Raw genomic sequence first — 24,854 nt, forward strand, 5'->3', positions numbered from 1 at the left:
GGCTTAAGTGGATGAAGGTATATTGTTTCTATTAGGGGACAAGAGTAAGAATAAGGTGGAAGCAACTGATTGACGGTTAGGTGGAATTAATGTTTTTAAAAGTCTTCATTTGTACTGATTAATGTATTTTTTGTTATTTTATCTATTTATTTTTCTATAAATTTGATTTCAACTGCATATAATGCATCAAATGCATATAATATGCATTTGTACAGTGATTGTTTTGCATACTGAAAAATAAAAACATTACATGCTAAAGCTGGACCCGCCTCAAGGCTTTTATCATGTTAGTATCACGGTTTATTGGTGCATATTCCTGAGCAATTAGCACAAACCAGTTGACGCACAGTGAGCTGGGAGCACTGTTGCAGATTCAACATGAGATGAATATCACTGTTGTAAAGTAAAAATCTTCACGTCTGTAATCCACATCTGACCCCATCTCTCTCTCTCTCGCTCCCCCATAGATTGTATATAAGAAGTGGACGTAGTCACCGTGACGTCACCCATTGGTTTGTGGACAACCGCTTTGAAGCCTCGAGTTCCGCATTTTGGCCGTCGCCCTCTTGTTTTTTTTGCAACCAGAAGTGAAAGGAGAGGGTGGAGCTAAGTACAACCAAACACTGAATAAGACATTTTTAAGCGACCAAAATGTTATAATTAACCTTCAAGAACTGAAAACACACTGTGAAAGGGTTAAAGTTGTAAGACGAAAACACGGACAACTCCCAGACCGGACAACGCCGTGGTAGCGACCTGTCAATCACAAGGTAGCCACGCCCTAAAGCATCCCCTGCTTTATGGTCTATTTGACTCTAAATGGGACCATAATTTACTAAATGAACATCATGCTGTATTGAAGAACAGTTGAAACTAGAGATTGAGACCATAAACTCACGTTTACAATGTTTACTGGAGTAATAAATCAAGTGAGAAGTAGGCTCATTTTCTCATAGACTTCTATACAATCAGACTTCTTTTAGCAACCAGAGGAGTCGCCCCCTGCTGGCCCTGCGCTCCCCTCATTTCCTGTCAACTCTCTACTGTTGATTATCCAATAAAGGCACAGAAAAGTCCTTTAAAACAAAATGTTGACTTTTCAGATCCTCTGAAAAACAGACAGGTTTAAGTTAAATGACCCAACGACATGTAGACGTTACCTTCTTGAGTACAACTGGAGAAAAAAACGAGGTCATGTAGGCTGAAACGTTAGCGACACTGTCTGACAGAGTTAAAATTAAAGTAAAATTATTTTTTCTTATTTTCTTTCCTTCCTTTTTTAAGTCCTTAATTATTTCCTTTTTTGTGTCTTTGTTCCTCCTGTCCTTCCTTTCCGTCTTTAACTGATCTGAACGCATCCACTTAAAGGTCCACTTACTTGCTTGTTCTGGAGCTTTCAGCCATATCACAACAATTTCCTCACCAGCAGATTGACTGTGCTCAGTTGCCATGGAGATGTAGATGTCAAACAGAGAGGTTCACAGAATTCGTGGAAACATCTGCATTTCCATGGCAACTCAACACGCTGATGAGGACCGCGTGAAACAGTCAAAAGCTTCAAAAGGTTGTACACAGTTTTCACTCAACAATGTGTATTTGTACTTCACATCCTTGAGTTTATTTTGCTGCAAAAACACATTTACTTTTTCTTAAGGAAATATTTAAATGAGTAGTAGTTGTGTATTTTTTCCACTGAGGAGTTGACATTTTTACTCAACTAAAGGATCTGAATACTTCCTCCTCCTCAAGCAAGTACACACCCACCCACCATGTTGTGTGTGTGTGTGTCTGTGTGTGTGTGAGTGAGTGTGTGTATGTCAGTGACAGATGAACATGACCGACCACACAGAGCTCCACCAGCTGGAGAGTTACTCATCATACCTCCTGTCTCCTCTCTTTCCTCCTTCACTCTTTAGCTAAATGCAGCCGAGAGCCGTTCAGACAGGTGAAAGAACAACTAAAAGCTGGCTGCAGGTCGTACATATGTTTTATATTCAGGGGTGGAAGAAGTATTCAGATCCTTTACTTAAGTATTAATACCACACTGTGAAAATACTTCCCATGCAAGTAAAAATCCTGCACTTAGTAAAAGTATTGATTGTGCAGTAAAATGTACCCTGTCAGTGTTTTCCTAATTTATCTGATGTTTCTGGATTAATATTACTGTTGCATTAATGATGCATTTTAACTTCTTTATAGCTTTGTGTGATGATGCATTTTCCAGGAGGGATGGGCAGATTGATTACTGCGGTATCGAAACTACCTACCTATCGATAGGCTATGAATGATATATGAACAAACCCCTCAGTAAAAACCTTCAGAATATAGATAGGAATGAAACTGGAAAGTTTGGTGGATGCTACTGAAGTGGAGATTTCTGGCTCAGAGTGAGAAAAAACTAATGTTGAGAAAACGGCCTTTAAAGAGATGGATTGTAAAATTCCATACATTTTGAGGACACTACAGGTGAATATAGTAAAATAAAAATTAAAAAATAAATATCACCATGAATCTTCCCCAGTTGATTACTGACATTAAGACAATTCTTTTTTGTATTACAAGTTTTCTGAAATTTCATATTCAAATATGCAAATGAGGCATTATCTTATTAAATATGTTCTAATTTTCATACATTTCCATAACAGAAATCTGAACATTGGATAAAGTCAGGTTCAAAATCCTTGTTTCATTTTGTTGACATATTAGAGTCAAAGGTTTTTACATAGGGAAATTTGGATATCTCTTTTTATCACTCAATAAATCAGAAAATATTGTAAACAAACAGCCATAAAAAAAAAAAAATCGCCATGGTTTTAGGATTAAAATGTCGTGTAAATCAGGCTATGAATGATATATGAATAAACCCATCTTTAAAAACCTTCAGAATATAGACAGGAATGAAACTGGAAAGTTTGGTGGATGTAAGTGCTACTGAAATGGAGATTTCTGACTCATTTCAAAAACTCATTTTGAGAAAACAACCTTTAAAGATATGGATTGTAAAATTGCATACATTTTGAAGACATTACAAGGAAATATGTAAACGTGTTTAACTAATAGATATCACCATGAAACTTCCCCAGTTGATTACTGACATTAAGATGCAAATGAGGCATTATTTAGTGGTAACTTTTGGTGAATTTAGGAGAAATCTACAGACGTAAATAGACAAATAAATAACTAAATGTGTATTCTGGATGTTTTCTTTCCTCTAATCTGAAAGAAGACACGTTATGGAAGCAAAATAGCCCAAAATCTCTAAATTGACCAATGCACCCGGGGTGTCTCGCCAATATAAATTGTCTCACAACCCATACTGTAAAAACATTGTGATAAAACACATAAATATACAACAGGATAATTAGAGGTGGAACCAGATGTAATTCAAACACTACATGCACTTGCAGCCATTGTCTTCATCTTGATTATGAAGACAATGGCAACAAATAATCAAAGGTTGTTATGTGATCAGAAGTTTTACCTGCAGGGTTGTTGTGACTGGATGGTGATCGAGCAGGAGATGCATTCCTACTGCTGATCAGCGGTGCAGGAGGAGGGGCCAGCGCTGTGATTTTGGGAGAGAAAACAGTCAAGACATGATTCATGCGACGCTGCCCAAAAGGCAAACACAGCTAAAAAATGTGAACGTGACTCCTGCGTTTGTCAATGCAGTAAATCTCCTATCAGTCAGTCACCATATCGCCTTTGGGGGTCAGGGGTCAGTGTGAGCTGTCAATGCAGGACCCCTGAGTGTGCCTTCTTCCTGTTATGTTTTTATATCTACAGCGGTCATGACAGCACAAACACACCAGGGAACGGCTGCAAACGTTATTATTAGATATGCAAATACATGCTAAGTCCCAAGTGATTCATCTTCACTCAGAATTACATCACGTGCACAAAAGAAACCAGCTGAATCACATGTTTTTTAAAGGTATTAGCTGCTTTCAGTTGAGATTTGTGGCATAAGAAGCTGCTGCATTAATGAAGGAACATCTAGCAGTCTATCACTAAACAGGGATGTAGGAGGACAATACAGGCCAACATATATACTGCATTGTATCAAATGTACTCACCAGGCATCCTTTATTTTTACATTATTCAAAAAGACTACTATATACAGGCTACTATATACAGTATGAAAGGCAGCAATTATTTATATATTTTGGCATGCACTGCAGATGTATATGTGTTTTTCACAGGCTACACATGCTGAACATGTACTGCAGTAAAAAATGCAAAAACCTAGGATGCTAGATGCTTTACCATTTTAGTGATATTATTCTTTAAAATATCAAGTGCAAAGCACTGCATGACATTAAGGTGTTATTTCAGTCTTATCAACAACACTGGCAGTCTATATGGGCTTGTCCATCTCCTACTAGCTAGGTGTGTGCATCCTGTGTGCACCCATTCCTATACATTTAATGTGGATAAAATATGAGAGAGCATATTTGTTCCTCACCTGTCATCTCAGGGCAGCTTGGAGCCACTTCAGTCATTTCAAACGTCGTCGAATCTGTTCATGAGAGGGACCTGACAGGAGCCAGAGAGCTGTTGAAAACCCACACAAGAGACAGCCGATGCAACACAATGACTCAGGGAAAAGACGGAGGAGAATATGATGCTGGGAGTGAGGAGCCTATGGTAGAGAGGAGGGATGGGGAGGGGAGAAGAGGAGGAGAGGAGAGAGGACCATACTGTATACTAGAGGTGTGTCGGTCCCGAACGAGCCGGTTCTTTGAGCCGGCTCTTTTAAGTGAACGATAAGAGCCGACTCCCATCCGAGAGCCGTTTTTTCTTTAATTAATTCAAGGCAGAATGATATGATGATCTTCTCCGCGCCACGGGCACTCCATGCACTGACTGTGACTGAATGTTGTGTTAATGATGTCCGTGCGACCAATCAGGGGATGACAGACAAGGATCATACCATCAAGCAGGGAGGGGCGGCGTGCTGATGGTCTACAGGTACAGATCAGGAGGGAGAGGAGGAGAGAAAGGAGTGCGGTGAGCGAGTAGCAGACCACACTCAAAATACCTTTACTAGCTGCAACATTAAAGTGATGAACACAGAAAATATCCCAAAATAAATATTAGTAAAGTATCCGACAAAACTTTGTAAAATTTCAGAAAAACATCCTAAAAAAAAACCATATGTAAAATATCCACAAATATTTGTAGTAAAATATATTTAAAAAATATTTGTAGGCGTCTCGAGATAACTTCTGTTATGATTTAACGCTCTATAAAAATAAATGGAATTGAATTGAAGATGAGTGACAGTCGGAAACGAAGCAGAATTACGATATTCTGGAAATTATAAGGTTTAGTATAATTATATTGAATAATTTAAGTGACATATGTGCACACATACTAATCATAGGTCAAAACAGCACTAAATTTGATTGAATTATACGTTTTTATAAGAATTTAAAGGTCGAAAGAGCCGGCTTTTCTTGGTGAGCTAAGCCAAATGATCTGGCTCACTAAAAAGAGTCGGAATTCCCATCACTGCTGTATACCTCAGAGCCTCAGAGCCTCAGAGCTAGGATAAATGGTAGGGATGGGAATTTAGGCTCTTTTTAGTGAATCCGATCATTTGGCTCAGCTCACCAAGAAGAGCCGGCTCTTTCGGCTCCCAAACTCGGTTCTTCGTTTTACCACTTCTGTCTTTTAGAATTCAGCCAAATTTAGCTTTAGCTGTTTTGATTTTTGATTGGTATGTTTGCGCATATAGAGTTAGGGTTAGGGCAGGGGTCAGCAACCTTTACTATCAAAAGAGCCATTTTAGGCAAAGAAAAAAAAAAATCTGTCTGGAGCCACAAAACATTTGATGACTGTGATGAAGGTAACACAGTTTATAGTTTAAGTATATAGTATATAAGTCTAATGCCGTTAGGGCCAAATAGACAATGTACTACGGAGTATTAGGGCCACATTGAGGGAAAAAACACTTGAGATTTACAGAACAAAGTCATAATATTATGAGAAAAAAATTTTAATATTAGGAGAATAAAGTCATAACTTAACGTGAAAAAAGTCGTAATATTACGGGAATAAATTCATAACTTTAAATTACTACTTTATAATATTATGACTTTATTCTCATAATACTACGACTTTTTTCTGGTAAAGTTATGACTTTATTTTCGTAATATTACGACTTTTTTATCGTAAAGTTATGACTTTATTTTCATATTATGACTTTTTTTTCTCGAAATTTCAGATTTAATTTTTTTAAATACTTAAATTTTGTTCTAATACTCCGTTGTACCGTAAGTATAACTTTTGGACATTTTTCGAATATTTTTCGGACATTTTTCACTATTTGTTCCACATGTTTTACAAATACTTTTTGGACATTTTTCTAATATTTTTCTGACATTTTTCACTAGTTTCTTCCCATATTTTACAAATACTTTTTGGATATTTTTCTAACGTTTATCACATCATTTTCACATATTTTATATAATAATAATAATAATAATAGGTAATAATTTCCTGAGTACCATCATTTTACATGCTGCTTCGTTTTCGACTCACTCATCTTGTCTGCTATTCTGCTATTTCACATATTTTACTAATAGTTTTTGGGCATTTTTCTAATATTTTTCTGACATTTTTCACTAGTTTCTTCACATATTTTACAAATAATTTTGGATATTGTTCTAATATTTTTCACATATTTTACAAATACCTTTTGGGCACTTTTCTAATATTTTCCTGACATTTTTCACTAGATGTTGTGCTCACTGAGCTGCTCTAAATCCGCCATATTTAAACGTTCGATGAACAGCGGTTAAGAAACGTTCGGGTCTACTTTCTCCCTACCTTCAAAAAGTACCGTTCGACACACACACACACACACACAAAGACATAATGTGGATGTAAATGTCTATCCGTTTTCTAAAAAACAAAAGAGATTGACTCATGGATAATACATTAAAATTGACTTGTTAATTAGTTTCGTCGCGGTACTGTACGAACCTGCGAACCGCTTCCCTCACAGTTGGCTAATTTACATATTAATGCGCCAAAAAAAATCCCCACTCACTCACTCACACCCCGTTATGTGTCGCCTAGCAACCAGCTGCTCGAGAACTAGTTTGCGTAGCGGATGAATTAAAAAAAAACAACCGACAATTAGAGTAAAATCACAATTAAAACTGTTGCGTTCAATGCCTAACTGTTCATAATTCTCACTGTTGTTGTTTATTATTTTTCTCTGTGTTTGTGACAAATCTTAAAAGGGGGCATTTTAGACGATGTCAACATAATAATAATAATAATAATAATAATAATAATAATAATAATAAAAACAGTTTTATTAAATGTTTATAAACCTTATGTTTTCAATATAAAGGTGTGTTGATGCTGTTTCTGAGCGGCCATGTACGCCTCTCTCTCTCGCTCACGTGACTTTGGCTCGTGTCGGAGCTCACGTGCCACTTCACTTCACGAGCCCCAGCAGCAGCATTACGTCATACTTGTAACAAACTGAGGCAGGATGTTGACAATATACAATATGGGTCACCACATGGAAGCTCTAATAATAACTTCACATGTATTATTATTATTTGAAATATAGAAAAATGAAACGAAAAATAAAAAATAAAATAAATAATAAAAAATAAAAAATAGGTACAAATTGACAGTAATAATAATTATGGGATAAATCCCCCAAAAACAGATAAAATAAGCTGATAAATTGCACTATATACAAATTGACAATTTAACTGTTAGTGGTCATTTCTGTTTACATAAATTAAACTTTATGATGTCATACAATTTAGCTAATGGAAAGAAATATATTTCATATGCCATAAGTACATTAGTCTGCCTAAATACACTGGGTGTATATATATATATATATATATATATATATATAATGATATATAAATTATAAAATATAGGATTAGAATATTGATGCATTAGTGTTTAAGCAACATTTTATTGTTGTAGTTGGTTGGTAAAGCAGATATCAAACTATTTTTAACTGATTATTTTCATCATGGATTAATCTGATGATTATTTTTCTGGATCAGTTAATTCAGAGACATTTATTAGAAGGATAGACCCCTTGAGATGAAGAATGAAGAATGAAAATGTTTATTTGGTTTGCAAAATGTAGGATAATAGTGAGAAATGCGGTCAAAATTTGTGACATATATAGTGTCTATACAGTCATGCCTTAGTGTTTAAGCAGCATTTTGTTCTTGTAGTTGGTTGGTGAAGCATCATTTTAAACTATTTTAACTGATTATTTCCATCATAGATTAATCTTCCGATTATTTTCTTGATCAGTTAATTTGTTAATTTATTGTTTGGTTTGCACAATAAGTGACACTTTCAAATGTCTTTTGTCCTACCTACAGTCCAAACCTCAACATTAGTCAGTTTACTGTCATTTAACACGAGGAAAAACAACAAATCTTCACTTTTGAGAAGCTGAAAGGCATATTTGCATGAAAAATGACTTAATCAGTTATCAGAAGAGAGCATCATATTTTCAAAGTTCTTCATATGTTTTGTATATAATATCTTACATTGTAAAGTAAGCACAGCTGTCAGATTATTTATAGTGAAGTAAAACATAAATGGAATAGACATAGAAAGTGTCACAAATTGGAAATAAACCTCCATAAAATAATTCACATTGAAAATAAATAAATTAGGCCTAATAATAGAAAATGTGCAGCTTCTGTATTGTAATATTTTGGGTTCATTTCTCATCAGATGGTGCGTTTAAATCAGATTAAAACAACACAAAACAGAATTGAAAACAATCTTTTTGTAAAACCTATAAGAGGATTTCCAGAAAAATGAACACGTTTTGGGAAAGGAAATTAGACAATTTATCTTTTTATATCTAAAAGGTCATTTTCATGCCATTATAGGAGAAGAGAAAGTCAAAGCACACAGAAACAAACATACCAGACGGGTCAGGGCTCAGACTCTGGAGCCGGAGGGGATTCAGCGCTTTGCTCAAGGACACATGAGCTAATAAAGTTTTCCCTCTAAAGACAGAAATAGTATCAGGACAAGACATATTGTTCCCCGTCAACACCCAGCAGCCCTTGATGCTCTGAAGGGCGTGAGGCCACTTCATCGTTTACTACTTTAGCTCAATCTCACCACCTTCAGACCGGCACAGGAAGTGCTCCAAAAATCACCCCCAGGTCAGTGGAGTTAAGATCTTTATTGGAAACCCAGCCTTCAAACATCATAGTACATTTTTTTTTATTAATTCAGAGTTACAGCAACAACAGTGACAGGCCCCATGTGGTCTAGAGCAGTGGTTCCCAAAACTGAGGTGCTGGGAGAAGGAGAATAAACTACTGTAATATTTGATTTTGTAGAGGTTCAGAGAACGTGTGAACGGTGATCTGAGGTTGTGTCGGCGGTGGAGAAGGTTTGGGAACCGCTGGTCTAGAGAGACCTGTGCTGAAGCCACAGAGCGAGCAGCGAAGAGTTCAACATGGAAACACAAACACACAGAAAACACAAATAAAAAGGGAAACAATAGAAAAATACATTTTGATTATTCTTTTTAAATTTCAAGGGGATAACCTTCATGGATCAATCCAAAAACGAGCAAATAGTTAGTGGAATATGACGTGAACAAGAAGATACAGAGCCGAGTGTTATTAACTTTCTTCTGCCTCTCAGGCTACAATGATACAGACTGCCAAGAGGAAAACACAAAATGGTTTATCTTTTTATTGACGAACCCAGAGATTCTGTACTTGTAGCTAAATTCCACATAGTGTGAAATGAATATAAATACATTTTTTAAAAAAGATGACGCATTTGGTGTGAGATATTCTGCAGTCATGGTATCGATAGAACCTCTTCTAAGTGTTTTTTGGATAATACAGAAAAAAAAAAAAAAGAAAACCTCCGTGAATGAGATGGAAAATTAGAAGCAAAAACAAAAAAAGGTGAAAATCTAGCAATAGGTCCAGATATTCACCCTAACTGTGATGCTGGTGATCAGCCTACTCTTGAGTCTCCAATCCCGACGGTCTGCGTCATCATTCAGTCACCAGGCAGCCTGCTGCATCGCCCTCTAGTCGCTACGAGTGATAACTCAGACAGTCGTACTAAAGCAGCATCTCATGTTCATTCAGGTCAACGATAAACTCAAAATACTGGTGTCCTTTCTTCCCCCACATTACACGAAATGCACCTCTCAAAAACAAGAAAGATGTCTACTGATGGTTAACAAACTGGAATAAATTGAATCGTATTAATAAACTGTATTGGATTGGCATAGGCTGATCTTAATAAAAAATAATCATTATCGGTGCGGTGTGGCGGCTCAAAATATTCCCATCGGAGCATCTCTCGTAAAATCCCACCTTCCTCCCTCCAGTAGCAGGTCTTTAGATCTGGAAAGAGAGAGACAACACTATTAGGTCAACTTTTATCCTGCAGACTTCTTCTGTCTCATGCATGCAAGGTACGCATCCACAGGATCCGTCCTTTCCAGGCTTCCCATTCATTGGCTTTATCATAGCGGTCTGTGAGCGTGACCACCCGGCTGGCGAGAAAGCGACGCCGACAGGCGCTAGCTAGCTGTCACAGCAGTTTGTAGAGCTTTTAAACTCCGAAAACATTGGAGCAAATGTTCGATTCGCAATCAAATATCATAAAACTGCCAATATTCAAAATATACAAAGTTGATTTCTCCCCTTCAAAATATCAGAAGTGAACTTAGTGATGAAATAGCTACAAAAAATGTAAAAAAAAAGGGCTGTTTTTGGCTGCTGTTGTGATCGTAGTCTGTGCCGTTCCTGCCCTTTGCATTGTGGGATACAGTAGACGAGGTAGACTGGTCCGATGCATACTGGAGGGCCTCTCAAACTCAGTACGGTATTTTTGACATACTGTAGATTTTGCTTTTGTTTTCATGGTACATTTTGCCTAAATCAGTACGTATTACTAGTATAGTTTGTGGTTTCGAATAAAGCCGTTGTAAGCAGATGAGCAATTCTGGTAGTGCAGTGTTGCACATTGAGAGACGGACCGTCACGTTCGCCGCTCCTCATTTGCATAAAGTTCAGGTCTAGTTCTCTTTATGCAAATCAAGGGGGTCCGGTGCAACTCGCCGCCTCTGGAAACTCCCGAGAAACGTTTAAACTAACCGTTATCGATCCTAACGAGCCGCCATGTTGGTTCAAATTTTGTGTCGCCCAGCACGAATCAGAATCAGAATCGTGTCTATTGCCAGGTGTAAGAGGTATACACTAGGAATTTGCTTTGGTTATGTTAATTTCCGTTGATTCTCCTCTTTACATTGACTTTGTATGTGATCACGCCGCGAAAAGTTTTCTCTTGGTGTGAATGCGCCATTAGACAACATTTATTTTCAGTACTTTGGCTAATTTTGTCGAGAGAAAAAACAACATTCTGGGGAAAAAACAAGTTAATTTCTCACAGTAAGGTATATAAAAAACTACTCAGGTGTGACACTGGCAGTAATATTGAACACAGAAACTCAGGAAAAGTTCATTATAAAATAAAAGGGGAGCTTACATCATCAATGTCATCATCATCGTCGCCAATGTCATCAAACTGGATCTCATCATCGTCTCCGGGCCCGAAGGTGTCTGTCTCGTTGATTTTGGCTGCGAGAAAGAAGACGGAGGATGAAGAAGTGTTAGAAAAGAAATACTATACGTGTTCCTGAAGAAGAAAAACAGAATGTTTCTACTGCATTGAGATGAACTGACAAATGAGATTTATTAAACACTGCATGTTAGACGTAAAAAAGTTGTAATGAAGGTCTGGACAGTGAGGATCTCTGCTGTTTAAAGTTAGAAACGGCACGTATTATTTCACCATTCCTTAACGGGTGAATTATGCAAGAATACAGCAGTCTGGTGAGCAACATTTAGACAGAGTTTACCTCAGTTTCCTCCACATAGCACTATAAATAAATCCCTGGACTTGTTTCACAACAGTGACGTTCAGGCGGCGTTGTTTTAACTCACCGTGCTCCGGCAGCTCTCCGTACGCTTTCAAACTACGAGCCTCGTCTGCGTTGTACTTGAGGATGACGTCAGCTTTGTTGTCCTGAAACAGAAGAATGTTTCAGTGTTTTAGCAATAGAGGCAAATACATGAGATTAAATGACATAAAACTGAAGATAACGGTACCAAAACCTGATTACATGAGTGAAAGATTGGGGTCAAAAATGGATAATTATGTATAAAACGATATACTGAATATATATATATATATATATATATATATAGGAAGAAATGGTGATCAAAAAAGGATATACGTTTAATCTATAACATTTTGAGCTATAACAGATAATGACATTTTGCATAAATAACTGTCCTTTTCTCAACATAATTACAAAAGAGCTTAAAAGGAGCGAGATGAAAGACGAATAAAAAGTAAAGCATTAAATAAAATAATTTAATACTAGATATATAAAATATTACAATTAAAACTGATTTAAAAAGGAGTTTTCAGCTTTCATATAATAGAAAATATTGATGTATCATCATACTTGGTAACAAATCGAGACGTAATAACATTTTTACTTAAATACCTCATTTAAAAGTGTTGATTTATGTGGACTGTAATGTTTAATGTAAGTTTTTAAACTCGGAAAGCTAATGGGGATCCTATAATAAACTAAACGAAACCTTGAAAGGGATTAATAGAATTTTAAATAGTGATCTAGAAGTAACTGGAAGGGTTACTAAAATGGAGTAGCATGTTCTCTTGGCTTTATTTTGTACCAACTGAAGACGAATCAGTTTTTTCTTTTACTGAATGCTTAATACAGAGTTACACGAATCAGTGGACGAGAGAAAAGAGAGCATGAGTAATTCAGATAGGTACAATGGTTTGTATTTAGAGATTAACTCTCAAAAACAAGACCAAATATCCACTTGCACTTGGTTTTAAAAGTCTGAATCTTAACAGAACATGAGTCCAATAACCAGACGTCTGTCAGTAACTATTCCTTCTTCCAATTCAGAGCACAAAAACTCTTAAAAAGTTGGATGCTACAGAAATATTGCTGCTTATTTATCTTGAAGACCTGTGCCTGTCCTCACAGTGAGGCTCACAGCACAGCGTTAACAGTCTGATCTGTAACACACCTGGTAATCTCTCAGTCCGACCAGGATGATGTCTGACGTGTTAATCCACACCTAGAGGAGAAACAAAACACAGGAGGGGAGAGATTATCCTCGTGTCGTTCAGCAACACGCTGCACTTTGTGACCTTTCACACACACACACACACACACAGACACACACGGTCAATTGAGTCCACGCTGCCACATTAACGGTGACCATTGACAACACGCCAACTCAGCGTTACGTCAGGAGGTTCCCTGTGTGTGCTGGTTGAAGGGGGGGAAAGGTGCGAGAGGACGGTCAGGACATTCCTACCTTTTTCCGGAGTTTTCCTCTGATGTGGCAAAGCCGCTTGGTTCCATCGAAGCACATGGCCTCCAGACGTCCGTTCCCCAGCATTTTAATCACCTGAGCATATTCTGGAAGACACAAGAGAGCAGGCGAGGGTTAATCCAAGGTGATAAAGGACATGTATCGGGACATTTACATTAATTAAGCACTGATACAGATGTTTCTGTTCTACGAAGACATCATGTGAAGGTCCTTACAGATAGAAAAGGGTAAATGAGATGAGAAATATATGAAACGATATACATAATGTATATAGTTGACAAGGTTTCCTGCCTTATTTGAAATAAACTCTGCCGATGTCTGAGATTATTACATTTTTATGACATATAATAGTAAGTTTCAGGGTAATTGAGCAGTGGTGATAAATCACACAGCAAAGGTGACGTATCTAATGACAAAGGTGATTGTTTAAACTGCATTTACGTGCTGCTGTCACCACCTCCACTAACCAATTACCTAGGGGAAACCCTCTCGTTTATGAGAATAAAATATAACTAAAAAAACAGTATTAATAAATTATTAGTATTAATAAAGTCAAAGCTTCAGTGTCCCGACTACTTGTACCAAATTTCCCTGTGACTCTGTAAATATAATTTGATAGAAAAGTGCAGGATGAGGGCAAAAAGAGCCGAGGGATGGAAACAGAAGAGGCCTCAGCATCGCTTGGTGTTTGAATAGGAAGGTTCTACTGTTGTTGTTGAACAAAAAAAGGCCAGTAAAGAAAGAAAAGGAAGGAGAAGGAAACAAGTGGAAACAGCATAATCCTGGTCTGGGAACACTTTTATTTTTACATATTTATTAGGGGTGGGAGTTACCAGAAGCCCCACGATACTTAACACAATACCATCTTATTGCTATTTTAAACATTTTGTGATATGCTGAGAATTTCGATAAGATATATTGTGATTTATTACCTTTTGTGAATTGTAAATTATGCAGTTTGTCAACATCTGTTTTATCTAATAAGATACAGTTTTCACTAATTTTCATTCACATATCTTTAGGTCAGAGGTCAAGAGACCCCTTTGAAAATGTCCATGACAGTTTTTCCTTGCCAAAATTTAGCGTAATTTAGCGTTCTTTCAGACAAAGTAACATGACATGGTTGGTACCAATCGATTCCTTAGATTTTCTACAATATAACATTGCCATGCAAAATATCGCGACACTATGCTGTATCAATTATTCCTCCACCCCTAATATTTATTCACATGACCAGGGTCATTAAAATCTAATGGTTGTAGTTGATCCCCTGCTGGACTTCTTCAGCAAGTTTTGTCTTTAAGCTTTTTGGGTGATGTTTATTTATTATCTGCTCTAGCTTTTCCACATTTTTGTACACAGATATGGTAATAATAATTAGAACTGCAACGATTTATTGATTCGTTTTCAACTATCAAATTAATCGGCAACTATTTTGATAATTGATTAATCGGTTTTAGTCATTTTTAAAGAAAAATAACAGATTCCAGCTTCTTAAATGTGAATGTTTTCTGGTTTCTTCACTCTTTTATGACAGTAAACGGAATATCATTGAGTCGTGGACAAAACAAGACATTTGAGGACGTCATCTCGGGCTTTGGGAAACACTGATCGACATATTTCACCATTTTATAAACCAAACAACTAATCGATTAATCAATCATCATAATTTTTACAAATAAAATTGTAAAAAAAATTAAATAAATGTGTGCCTAAGTCTTCCACAAACCTCGGGAAAACACTGCACATGACATCTGTGCTGCTCACTGAAAACTTCCATTTGCATTGACTAAATCAACTTTACAAACACGTCCTTAAAATTTCTTCTCAAGTAATGTCTGGCGTGTTTAATTTCCATTATAATACAGTAAAATGTGATGTACAACAAACTGAGATGATTTTAACACTTAAAAAAAATGTGAGGCATAAATAAATAGAAATATTCTAAGAAGGTTTATCACAATATTTATTACTTCTTCTCTACACTAGCTCTGTGTGCATTAAGTAAGCTTCACTACCTGAAGGTGTTCCTTACAGCAGCAGAGCCTCCTCCACACACTGGGCTCACTTCCATACCAGCAGGATTTTGGCAGCGCCGAGTACTGCAGTCGGAGCTCTGAACACTTCTGACTGCAGGCTGATGCCTCCATCTAGTGAGGCGCTCAGTAACAGTGTCGATAAATCCTTCACTTTCAGCATCACTGCTGATCCGAACACAAGCTCAATGTTGTGCAAATTGTTAAGTTATCAGTTTTTGACTCAGAACCCTTTACAGTAGATCGCTAAATCTGCAGATTATGATTAATTATTTGTTAGAATTTTCTGAGACTCTTATAAATTAAATAAATAATTCTTCCTCTAACCGCATTTTTGCTCGATGAATGACTGAGACAAACCATTATTTTCATTATCAATTAGTCTGCCAACAACTCTATTATTAACGAGAGCTGCCAAAGTTAACACGCTGATAACGCAAATCCGTTTTAATGCCACAAATTTCTTTAACGCAACTTGCAATCTTAGGTTGTAGCGGCTCAGTTTTCTCAGATACTGACATCATATGAAACTAGAAAACCTGATGAATCCATCGGTACCAACCATGTCATACTAACTCATCGTGAAGGAGGTTAAATTACGCTCCAAACTTACGCTAAATTTTGTCGAGGAACAACTGGCATGGCCATTTTCAAAGGGGTCCCTTGACCTCTGACCTCCAGATCAGTGAATGTAAATGGGTTCTATGGGTACCCACGAGTCTCCCCTTTACAGACATGCCCACTTTATGATAATCACATGCAGTTTGGGGCAAGTCATAGTCAAGTCAGCACACTGACAGCTGTTGTTGCCTGTTGGGCTTGAGTTATGATTTGAGCATATATTTTATTCTAGATGCAGTACCTGTGAGGGTTTCTGGACAATATCTGTCATTGTTTTGTGTTGTTAATTGATTTAAATTAATAAATATATACATACATTTGCATAAAGCAGCATATTTACCCACTCCCATGTAGATAAGAGTATTAAATACTGGACAGATCTCACTTTAAGGTACATTTTGAACAGATAAAAAATGTGTAATTCATTTGAAACTAATCACGATTAACTATGGACAATTATGTGATTAATCGCGATTAAATGTTTTAATCGATTCCCGAAGCTGACATCTTCAAATTGCTTGTTTTGTGCAACCAACGGTCCAAAAACCCAAAGATATTCAGTTTACTGTCATAGAAGAAAACCAGAACATATTTGAGATTGACTGAGCCTTTAAGCTCTACTCAAATATGAACATTTGCCTGCTTTTCACTAATGTAAATTATAGACCAGAATTATTTTATCCACCAACAAGCTGAAAGCAGCATCCCTGCCTGCAGCAGTCAGGTTGTACAATACAGAACTAAAGGGAACAAAAGATGGATAGCTGAAGTTCGTGGGGTTTGTTCCGATTGTTTGTTTTTCTAAATGTAAATGTGTATGTATGAGAATCATTTTTGCAAACAGGTTTATTGTGTGGCCTCATTTGGCTTTATCAATTATAGCTATGTAGTTATATATATATAACTAAGCACACATTCTCCAGCCAACAGATGATCTTTAGTCAACCGTCTTTGGTGTAACTTTCCAGGCAGCGGTTAGCCCCCCGATCCGCTGAAAACAGTACCAGAACTCACCCTGTCCATCCTCTTTGAACACCAGCTCTCTCTTCTCGGACTCATTCTCGTTCTTTCCACGTCGCCGATTCTTTCCTCCCTTACCTATAAATGCAGACAGGAAGATATCAATGAATGTCCATTTATAATTTTATGGGTTCTATGCACTGAGTTAGCAAACAGTGTAAATCCTTTAGTTCCAGTTAAGTCTCACTGAGTCAACACACTTCCTCCACAGATAATCAGCCTGTAAACGCCTGTCAGCAATGATGGAATATAACTAAGTACATTTACTCAAGTACTGTGCTTACTTGTACTTTACTGGAGTCTTTTTCATGCCACTTCTACTCCACCACATAGCATTTTCAATGCAGGACTTTTACTTGTGACAGAGTATTTATACAGTGTGGTATTAGTACTTTTACTGAAGTAAACGATCTGAATACTTCCACCACTGCATAGTAGTTACTTTCAACATGTGTTTAAGCATTATATTACAATTTTTCCATTATTATTTTTAATTAAAAGCTGCTGGCTATTGATATTTCTTTACCTCTTTACTAAAACTATTTAAAACACACAAAAAAAAAACACATCACAACAATAACAGAACATACAATAGTGGGGATACTTATATTGGCAACTTAAACATTACAGGTAAATAGAAATAAATACATGACTAAAAATGAAAAAGCAATCATTTTCTTAGTTTCACAATTGCATGAAAAACCTGAAAACACTAAATAACACAAAAGAAAATATATCTGTTCATAGCTCACAGAATTGTATCCAGTAATGTGACTTATTAACATAGATTGAGCTACAAGTTAACAATGCTTATAAACCTTACATTACTTTGTATTGTAACCCCCACAACATAATTTATATTATATATAATGTTACTAGTATAACACACACACAGGGGACATTTTTCTACCTTTAGTACTTTAAATATTTTTTTCCTGATTAAACTTATTATGTTTACAGTGTTGTGTTAGTACTTTTACTTTAGTAAATGATCTGAATACTTCCTCCACTGCATACTAGTTACTTTCAATATGTGTTTTTAAGCATTATATTACATTTTTTCCATAATTATTTTTAATTAAAAGCTGCTGGATATTAATATTTCTTTACCTCTTTACTAAAACTATTTGAAACACAAAAAATAAATTAAATTCATTTTCTGAGATTTATAATTTCATGAAAAACCTGAAAACACTACACAACACCAAAGAAAACAGATAGTTCACAATTTCTTTTCCAAAATAATGTGACTTAACACCGATGTGTATTTAAGTGTGTATGTTTTCCATAATTACTTTTAATTAAATGCTGTTGGATGTTAATCTTTCTTCACCTCTTTAGTAAAATAATTAAAAAAAATACAAACATCACAACAGTAACAGAACACCGGGTAAAAGGTTACCTGGAGTTATTATATTATTAATAAAGGTAGTAGATGTTGGGTGGGGTTTAACAGCAACCAGCTAGTTAGCTGTGTCAGCTAGCAACGGTATTAAACTGCCAACAAGGCCTATGGAAAGGAGGCTGGATCACGCGTCATTTCTAGGGATATTGCGCATGTGCAGTAGAATCTGGCTTGCACTCGTCCGCCGCTTGAGTTCCACTGCGCATGCGCTGTAGCCATACAACCAGACCCATGTCCTCTCCTCCTTCTATAGGCCTTGACTACCAAGTAAGTTAGCTATTAGCATGCTGTTAGCTGGCTAAAAGTGTTTAATAACTCCAACTACTCTACACTAACTTCATTATTATCTCAGCCGAATTCACGTTTAGTGAGTAAATCACACGCAGATATATGTGACTGCTGTGTAAAAGACTTTTAAATATGAATAAAAGATGAATAAAAGATAAAAGATGAGAGTTGCTAGCTTAGCTGTTAGCTCGCCGGAGTCACGTTTTGACTGCGTGTTGTCTCTTCTCTTCACGCCGCTGACTGGACTCACTGAAACATCACGTCTCTGGAACAGTAAGCATTAGGTCTTCCTCCGGCTCTTACCTTTATTCTTGGGCATGTTTCTTTCCCCTCCTGGATGTGGTTAATCCCGCTCGGTAGATGGACTGCCGGTTGAACAGAAGACGAGCTGAGAGACAGTCTGATGGGCTAAAGGACTGAAACGAGCTAGTCACCGCTGAGAGGCTCCAACGGTCTGCGCATGCGCCCGCCGAGACATTCAAAACCACCGAGCTTTATTGTAAAAGGGGATTGTTACAGAGACAATAGCATATTGAACGATTTGACATGTACAAACATCACTTTTTCACTAGACCAATAGGATCAGGTACATACCAAAAAAAGATTAAATAAATGATACAAATTATTATTATTATCGTTATTATTAATAATAATACTAATAATAAGATCAGATAAGATATATATATATATATATAAATGTAATAATAATGATAATAACATTTTAATTTAATTTTTTCAAATATTTTTAGGTATATATATATATATATACACATACATGTGTATATATATATAAAATGGTATTTTTTAATTTATTTTTTTAGGTATATATATATATATATATATATATATGTAATAATTTTTTAATGGTCTCCTTTTAATTTCATTTTTTTAGGTATATATATTTTAATGGTCTTGTTTGAATTTCATTTTCTTATATATATATGTACTGTATATACTGAGTATATATATCATATTTATCATATCATATCATATTTATACAGAACTAACAAAAGGCCTATTTAACATACAAATTTTATAACAATTTTTTTTTCAAATATTTTGTTATTCTCATTCTTTAAAAGTCACCAGAGTACAGTCTCTGAAACTCTATTTTTTCTATTTTTCCCCCACTTTGGTTTAAGTCTCAAGGATGGCAAGAACGCCAGTAAATATGTTATCAAATACATGTAGTGGAGTAAAAAGTACAATATTTGCCTCTAAAATGTAGTGGATTTGAAGTATAAAGTAGCTTAAAATGGGAGTAAAATACCTCATACTTGTAGTTAGGTACAGTAAATGTGAACAGTGTTATTCCAGTATTTACCCAGAGTGAGTGTAGTGCTGTGCCCCTCCTCGCCACCAGGAGGCGGTGGTCGCTCCGCGGCGCTGTTGATCTGCTGTTGATGTGTTTAATGATCCCAGAGAGAAGAAGCATGGAGCAGAGCTGCTGATCTCGACCTCTTCTCCTGCAGCCAGTAAACCTGCACTATCTCCTCTTTATCTACATCTAGACACACATCTACACTCCCTGTGTTCACCGGTAGATAGCCAAGTGGTGTAAAGTTAAAGAATAAACTCATTTAAAGCTGTAAACTGTTAGTCTCGTTAGCTTCCTTGTTGCTAAGCTAGCTGGTCTGTTCTCAACATGTCTGACTTCAGCAGCTGGATCCTGGTGAGTTCACTCTCTTCACTCTCTTTCACACATTATTCACTCTCTTTCACACATTAAACCAGTGTTTCCATTCTCCCTGGACCTAAAACTGAGTATTAGACGAGGTAGGCTTGTTATAACAGGAGGTTTTACCATGTTAGCAGTGCTAGTTAGTACAAAGATCAGCTACTTTTACTGGAGTCTTTTGTTTACATGCTACTCTTTACTACATCTCAGAGGAACTATTGTGTTTTTACTCAACTATATTTATCTCACAGCTTTAGTTACTTTGCAGATTTAAGATTATTTATACAAAATATAATCAACTAATTAAGATTTTGAGGTATTTTACTCGAGTATTTCCATTTTAAGCTACTTTATACTTCAAATTTACTACATTTTGGAGGCAAATATTGTACTTTTTACTCCACTACATGTATTTGATTACTTATTAGTTACTTTGCAGATTTAGATTATTAATACAAAATATAATCAACTAATTTACATCTACACATTGTAGTTACTGTACTTAACTACAATTATGAGGTATTTTACTCCCATTTTAAGCTACTTTATACTTCAAATCCACTACATTTTGGAGGCAAATCTAGTTACTTTGTAGATTCAAATTATTAATACAAAATATAATCAATTTAATTTACTGTACAATTTTTAGGTATTTTACTCGAGTATTTCCATTTTAAGATACTTTATACTTAAAATTGACTACATTTTGGAGGCAAATATTGTACTTTGTACTCCACTACATGTATTTGATAACTTATTTACTAGTTACTTTGAAGATTAAGATTATTAATACAAAATATAATCAACCATTATGATGTATTATTACACTTCTAAATAACATTACAGGTAAATAGAAATAAATCCATGAATAAAAATGAAAAAGCAATAATTTTCTGAGTTTTATAATTTCATGAAAAACCTGAAAACACTACACAACACCAAAGAAAACAGATGGTTCACAATTTCTTTTCCAAAATAATGTGATTTAACACAGATGGAGATACAAGTTAAAGTAATGTTGCTTGTAAATCTTACAGAACTTTGTATTGTAACCCCCAAAACACATTTATAGAATTCAAAAGTTACTAACAACTTAAAATGTAGCATAAAGACATTTCTTCATCCATTTTATAATACAAAACACAACAGCTGCGTATCATGGGAAACATATAGGGCTGCAACAAACAATTATTTTTATTTTTCTCAATCAGTAAATTAGTTATTTGGTATGAAAAATATCAGAAAATAGTGAATAATGCTGATCACAATTTCCCAAAGTCCAAATAGTCGTCTTCAAATGGCTCGTTCCAAAACCAAAATATATTCAGTTTATCGTCATAGAAGAAAAACACACTGGAACATTTGCCCTATTTGTGTAAACTTGATGATTAAATTATTAATTATCAACAAAATAGTTGCCAATTAATTTTCTGTTGATCAACTTATCATTTCAACTCTTTATAAATACCTCTGGCCTCTAAAGGCTTCTTAAAACAATGATGTTTCACACCATAATAATGTTTATTCTGTTGAATCTGGTGCCTGAAAACATAAAAACAGTCTGTTTTTCTCGTGTTTAGCCGGCGGTTAAAGGTGGGCCTGCAGGAAAAGCGACGTCGTCCTCGGTCGTGACAGGAAACAGGAGCTGGGACGGCGCCGGCGCAGGCGGGATGGACCAGATCCGAGTGGTGAGAATAGACGACACACACATCGCATCAGAGGAGGAGGAGCAGTCTCATGTCGGGGGGAAGGTTAAAGGCGCCGCAGAGTGCTACGAGGTGGAGGAGGTCATTGGCGAGGAAGATGAAGACGGCGTTTACGTGATCGAGTATTCAAATCCCGAAGAGGAGGGAGCGAGCTACCAGTTCACGATGGCCGTGGACCGATCGGTGCCGGCCAAAAGGCCGAAGCTCAAACATCCCGCGATGAGAGAGAACGCCAGAGCGCCTTTACCGGTGATGTCCAAACTGAACAGACCGCCGAGGCCGAGAATCAACGAGAAGCAGCGGAGGAAGCCGATGGGAGTAGAGGAGGTGAAGAGGGAGGCGGTTGTGAGCAATAAGCATGTGTTGGAGCTCGGCGAGGACTACAGCTACGTGATGGCGACGAACTCAAACTCAGGTAAAGAGCTGATGTGCAAGCTGTGCCCGCCGCCCGGCAGGTTCTTCAAGAGAGCCGCCGGTTTGGCCGTGCATTTGAAACACATGCACTTCCTGGAGGCGAATAAGACGTTCTTCTGCACGACTTGCCAGCAGTCGGTTCGCACTCAGATCGAGCTGGACGCCCACACGAAACGCCACGCCAACCAGGGCGCCGTGTTCACCTGCCTCCTCTGCTCGGCGGAGACGGAAAACAAAGCGGAGAAGCCGGGCTACAGAGGGTCGAAGCTGGGTCTGAAGAAACACCTGCAGAAGGAGCACCCGGGCGTCGTCCCTCGCTGCAACGTCTGTAACAAAGGCTTCGCGTCGCTCTCGTCGTACCTGGCTGATCAGTTCAGGCACGTCGGCGTGTCGCCCTACTACTGCGCCTTGTGTCAGATCTATGAAATGACCGAGCGGGGTCTGAGTGTTCACAACAAGAACCACGACAAGAGGAAGAAGAAGCAGCAGCTGCTGCAGGAGTCCGCTGGAATCCAGCTGCCGACTCTCGGAGTCCCCGCCAACGCCGCCAAAGCCTCCAACGCCGCCAACGCTGCCACAGACGACAACTCTGCCACAGACGACTCTGACTTCTGACGCGCTTCGTTTCCTTCCCGTCAGTGTTTTTAGACTAAAGCAGCAGCTCAGTGACCTCCTCTTCGTCAGACTGGTCTGACGTTTATACATCTTTGACGGGTCTGAACTGAACTTTGTTTTTTTTTTTTATTTCATAATTTGCTTCAAGTTGTTGGTAGCTTGAAGCAAATTGGTGGCGTCTTCTACCTTTAAGCCTCATCGGTGTCACGTGTGGAGGAAATACAGTTTCTGTCTCGCTGGGAATTGAAGGAAAATCATTTTTTTCCCCAAACCTGGGTCTTTTTTCAGCTTCATTTTAAGGAATAGTTTGACATTATAGGATCTACGTTTATTCGCCTTCTTGCTGAGAGACAGAAGAGAAGATCAGTTCCACCCTCTGATACCTACTGTCATTATGTTGTTGATTAATAAAATAAAATTCCCGTTACAGTCTTCAAATGTTTTGTATTGTTCGACAAACAGTCCAAAACACAAAGATATTCCGTTTATAATGATATTAAACAGCTAAATTAAAGCTGGAACCAGATGTTTTGGTGTTCTTTGGTTGAAAAATGACGATGAATTGATAATCAAAATAGTTGCTAAATAATGTTTTTCCAATTAATACTCTAATGTAAATAAGACTCAGGTTGTAAAAGCAGCCAGTAGTTCTTCTTCACTGGTGTTTGAGTCGGTGCATGTGTGTAAATACTGTATATTCTGTATTACTCCCGAGTTATTCCAGCTACAGTAGAAGACAGAGATCATTTAAAGTGATGTTTACATGCAGGCAGCAGCTGGTTTAAAGTCTGATTTTCAAAACATTTTACACAAATCCTTCCCGTCTGCCTCCTCTCTTCTCTTCTGTTCTGGACTGAACCGCTGCAGGTTTTTCTTCTAACAGACTGGAAAGAAAATGATGATTACGTATTACCAGCCTCCATAATGTTCACATGATGCTGCTTTTGTGTTTTAGGCATAAACATTTTTTTACTTTGGGAGGGTAATCCATCACAGTGAACATGTAGTCTTCTGTATTGTAATTTTGTTTAATCAAAGTTAGATGATTTTGGCCATAAATCAAGAATTCATATACTAATGACTATGTCTAGCAGGATAAAATGATGAAGTGACGACCTTTTGGATCTGGTTTTTAGTTTATATTTAAAGCAATATAACTCATGAATTTAATTATTTTCTGCAAAACCTTTCAAATCTCCAAAGTTTGAAGCTTCTTATCAGTCAGACATGTTCACTTAAAACAACCTGAAAGAATTTTCTAATTAGTCTCAGTTTCAAATGCAGAGACACAAATCATTGTGATGGATTAATTATCTCATAGAAATTAAATGAAACAGCAAAGTTGATTTGATTTGTAGTAAATTGGATAGAAAATAAAATAACAGTATGATCCAGGTGATTGGATCCTAAAGATATCTGCATGTAAACATCACATCTTTACAGAAACTCTAAAATTCAGTTTTTTTCTTGAGATCGTTGAAACTGTTCTGAAGCTTTACTGAAGACCATGTGATGTGATTGAAAGCTCCAGAGCAGAACTGCTACTAAACTGTGGTGAAATTATTTTGTCAGATACTGAAATTTAATGTTTAAAAACTGATGTAGAAAACTTACTTAGAAAAGATTTAGAAT

The 24,854-nt window shown here is 36.8% G+C and overlaps 3 protein-coding genes across 4 annotated transcripts in view; 1 reads left to right on the plus strand and 2 right to left on the minus strand.

The window, feature by feature from the left end:
* map7d2b (MAP7 domain containing 2b) overlaps positions 1-6,775 on the minus strand; it is a 32,568-nt gene extending 25,793 nt beyond the window's left edge. The window contains 3 exon segments of the mRNA XM_037756232.1: positions 3,482-3,565; positions 4,466-4,554; positions 6,757-6,775. Of these exon segments, the coding sequence (XP_037612160.1) occupies positions 3,482-3,565; positions 4,466-4,502 (121 nt within the window). The 5' untranslated portion in view covers positions 4,503-4,554; positions 6,757-6,775.
* Positions 6,776-9,183: 2,408 nt separating this feature from the next.
* eif1axb (eukaryotic translation initiation factor 1A X-linked b) lies at positions 9,184-19,299 on the minus strand. The gene is made up of 7 exons (XM_037756843.1): positions 19,113-19,299; positions 17,111-17,194; positions 13,422-13,525; positions 13,128-13,178; positions 12,000-12,081; positions 11,542-11,633; positions 9,184-10,394 (listed from the first exon to the last, which is right to left on the minus strand). The coding sequence occupies exons 1-7, from the start codon at positions 19,126-19,128 to the stop codon at positions 10,389-10,391; spliced, it is 435 nt and encodes a 144-aa protein (XP_037612771.1). The 5' UTR covers positions 19,129-19,299; the 3' UTR covers positions 9,184-10,388.
* si:dkey-226l10.6 (zinc finger protein 382) lies at positions 18,815-23,748 on the plus strand. 2 transcript variants are annotated; one of them, XM_037756842.1, is made up of 2 exons: positions 18,815-19,082; positions 22,068-23,748. In XM_037756842.1, exon 2 carries the CDS (start codon positions 22,158-22,160, stop codon positions 23,220-23,222), a length of 1,065 nt encoding a protein of 354 aa, XP_037612770.1. In that variant the 5' UTR covers positions 18,815-19,082; positions 22,068-22,157; the 3' UTR covers positions 23,223-23,748. The 2 variants fall into 2 exon arrangements, with proteins under 2 accessions (XP_037612770.1, XP_037612769.1); XM_037756841.1 differs by lacking the exon at positions 18,815-19,082 and adding an exon at positions 20,179-20,481.
* Positions 23,749-24,854: the final 1,106 nt, after the last annotated feature.

Source organism: Sebastes umbrosus, chromosome 21 (assembly GCF_015220745.1).
Source record: "Sebastes umbrosus isolate fSebUmb1 chromosome 21, fSebUmb1.pri, whole genome shotgun sequence".
Classification (NCBI taxonomy): Eukaryota; Metazoa; Chordata; class Actinopteri; order Perciformes; family Sebastidae; genus Sebastes; species Sebastes umbrosus.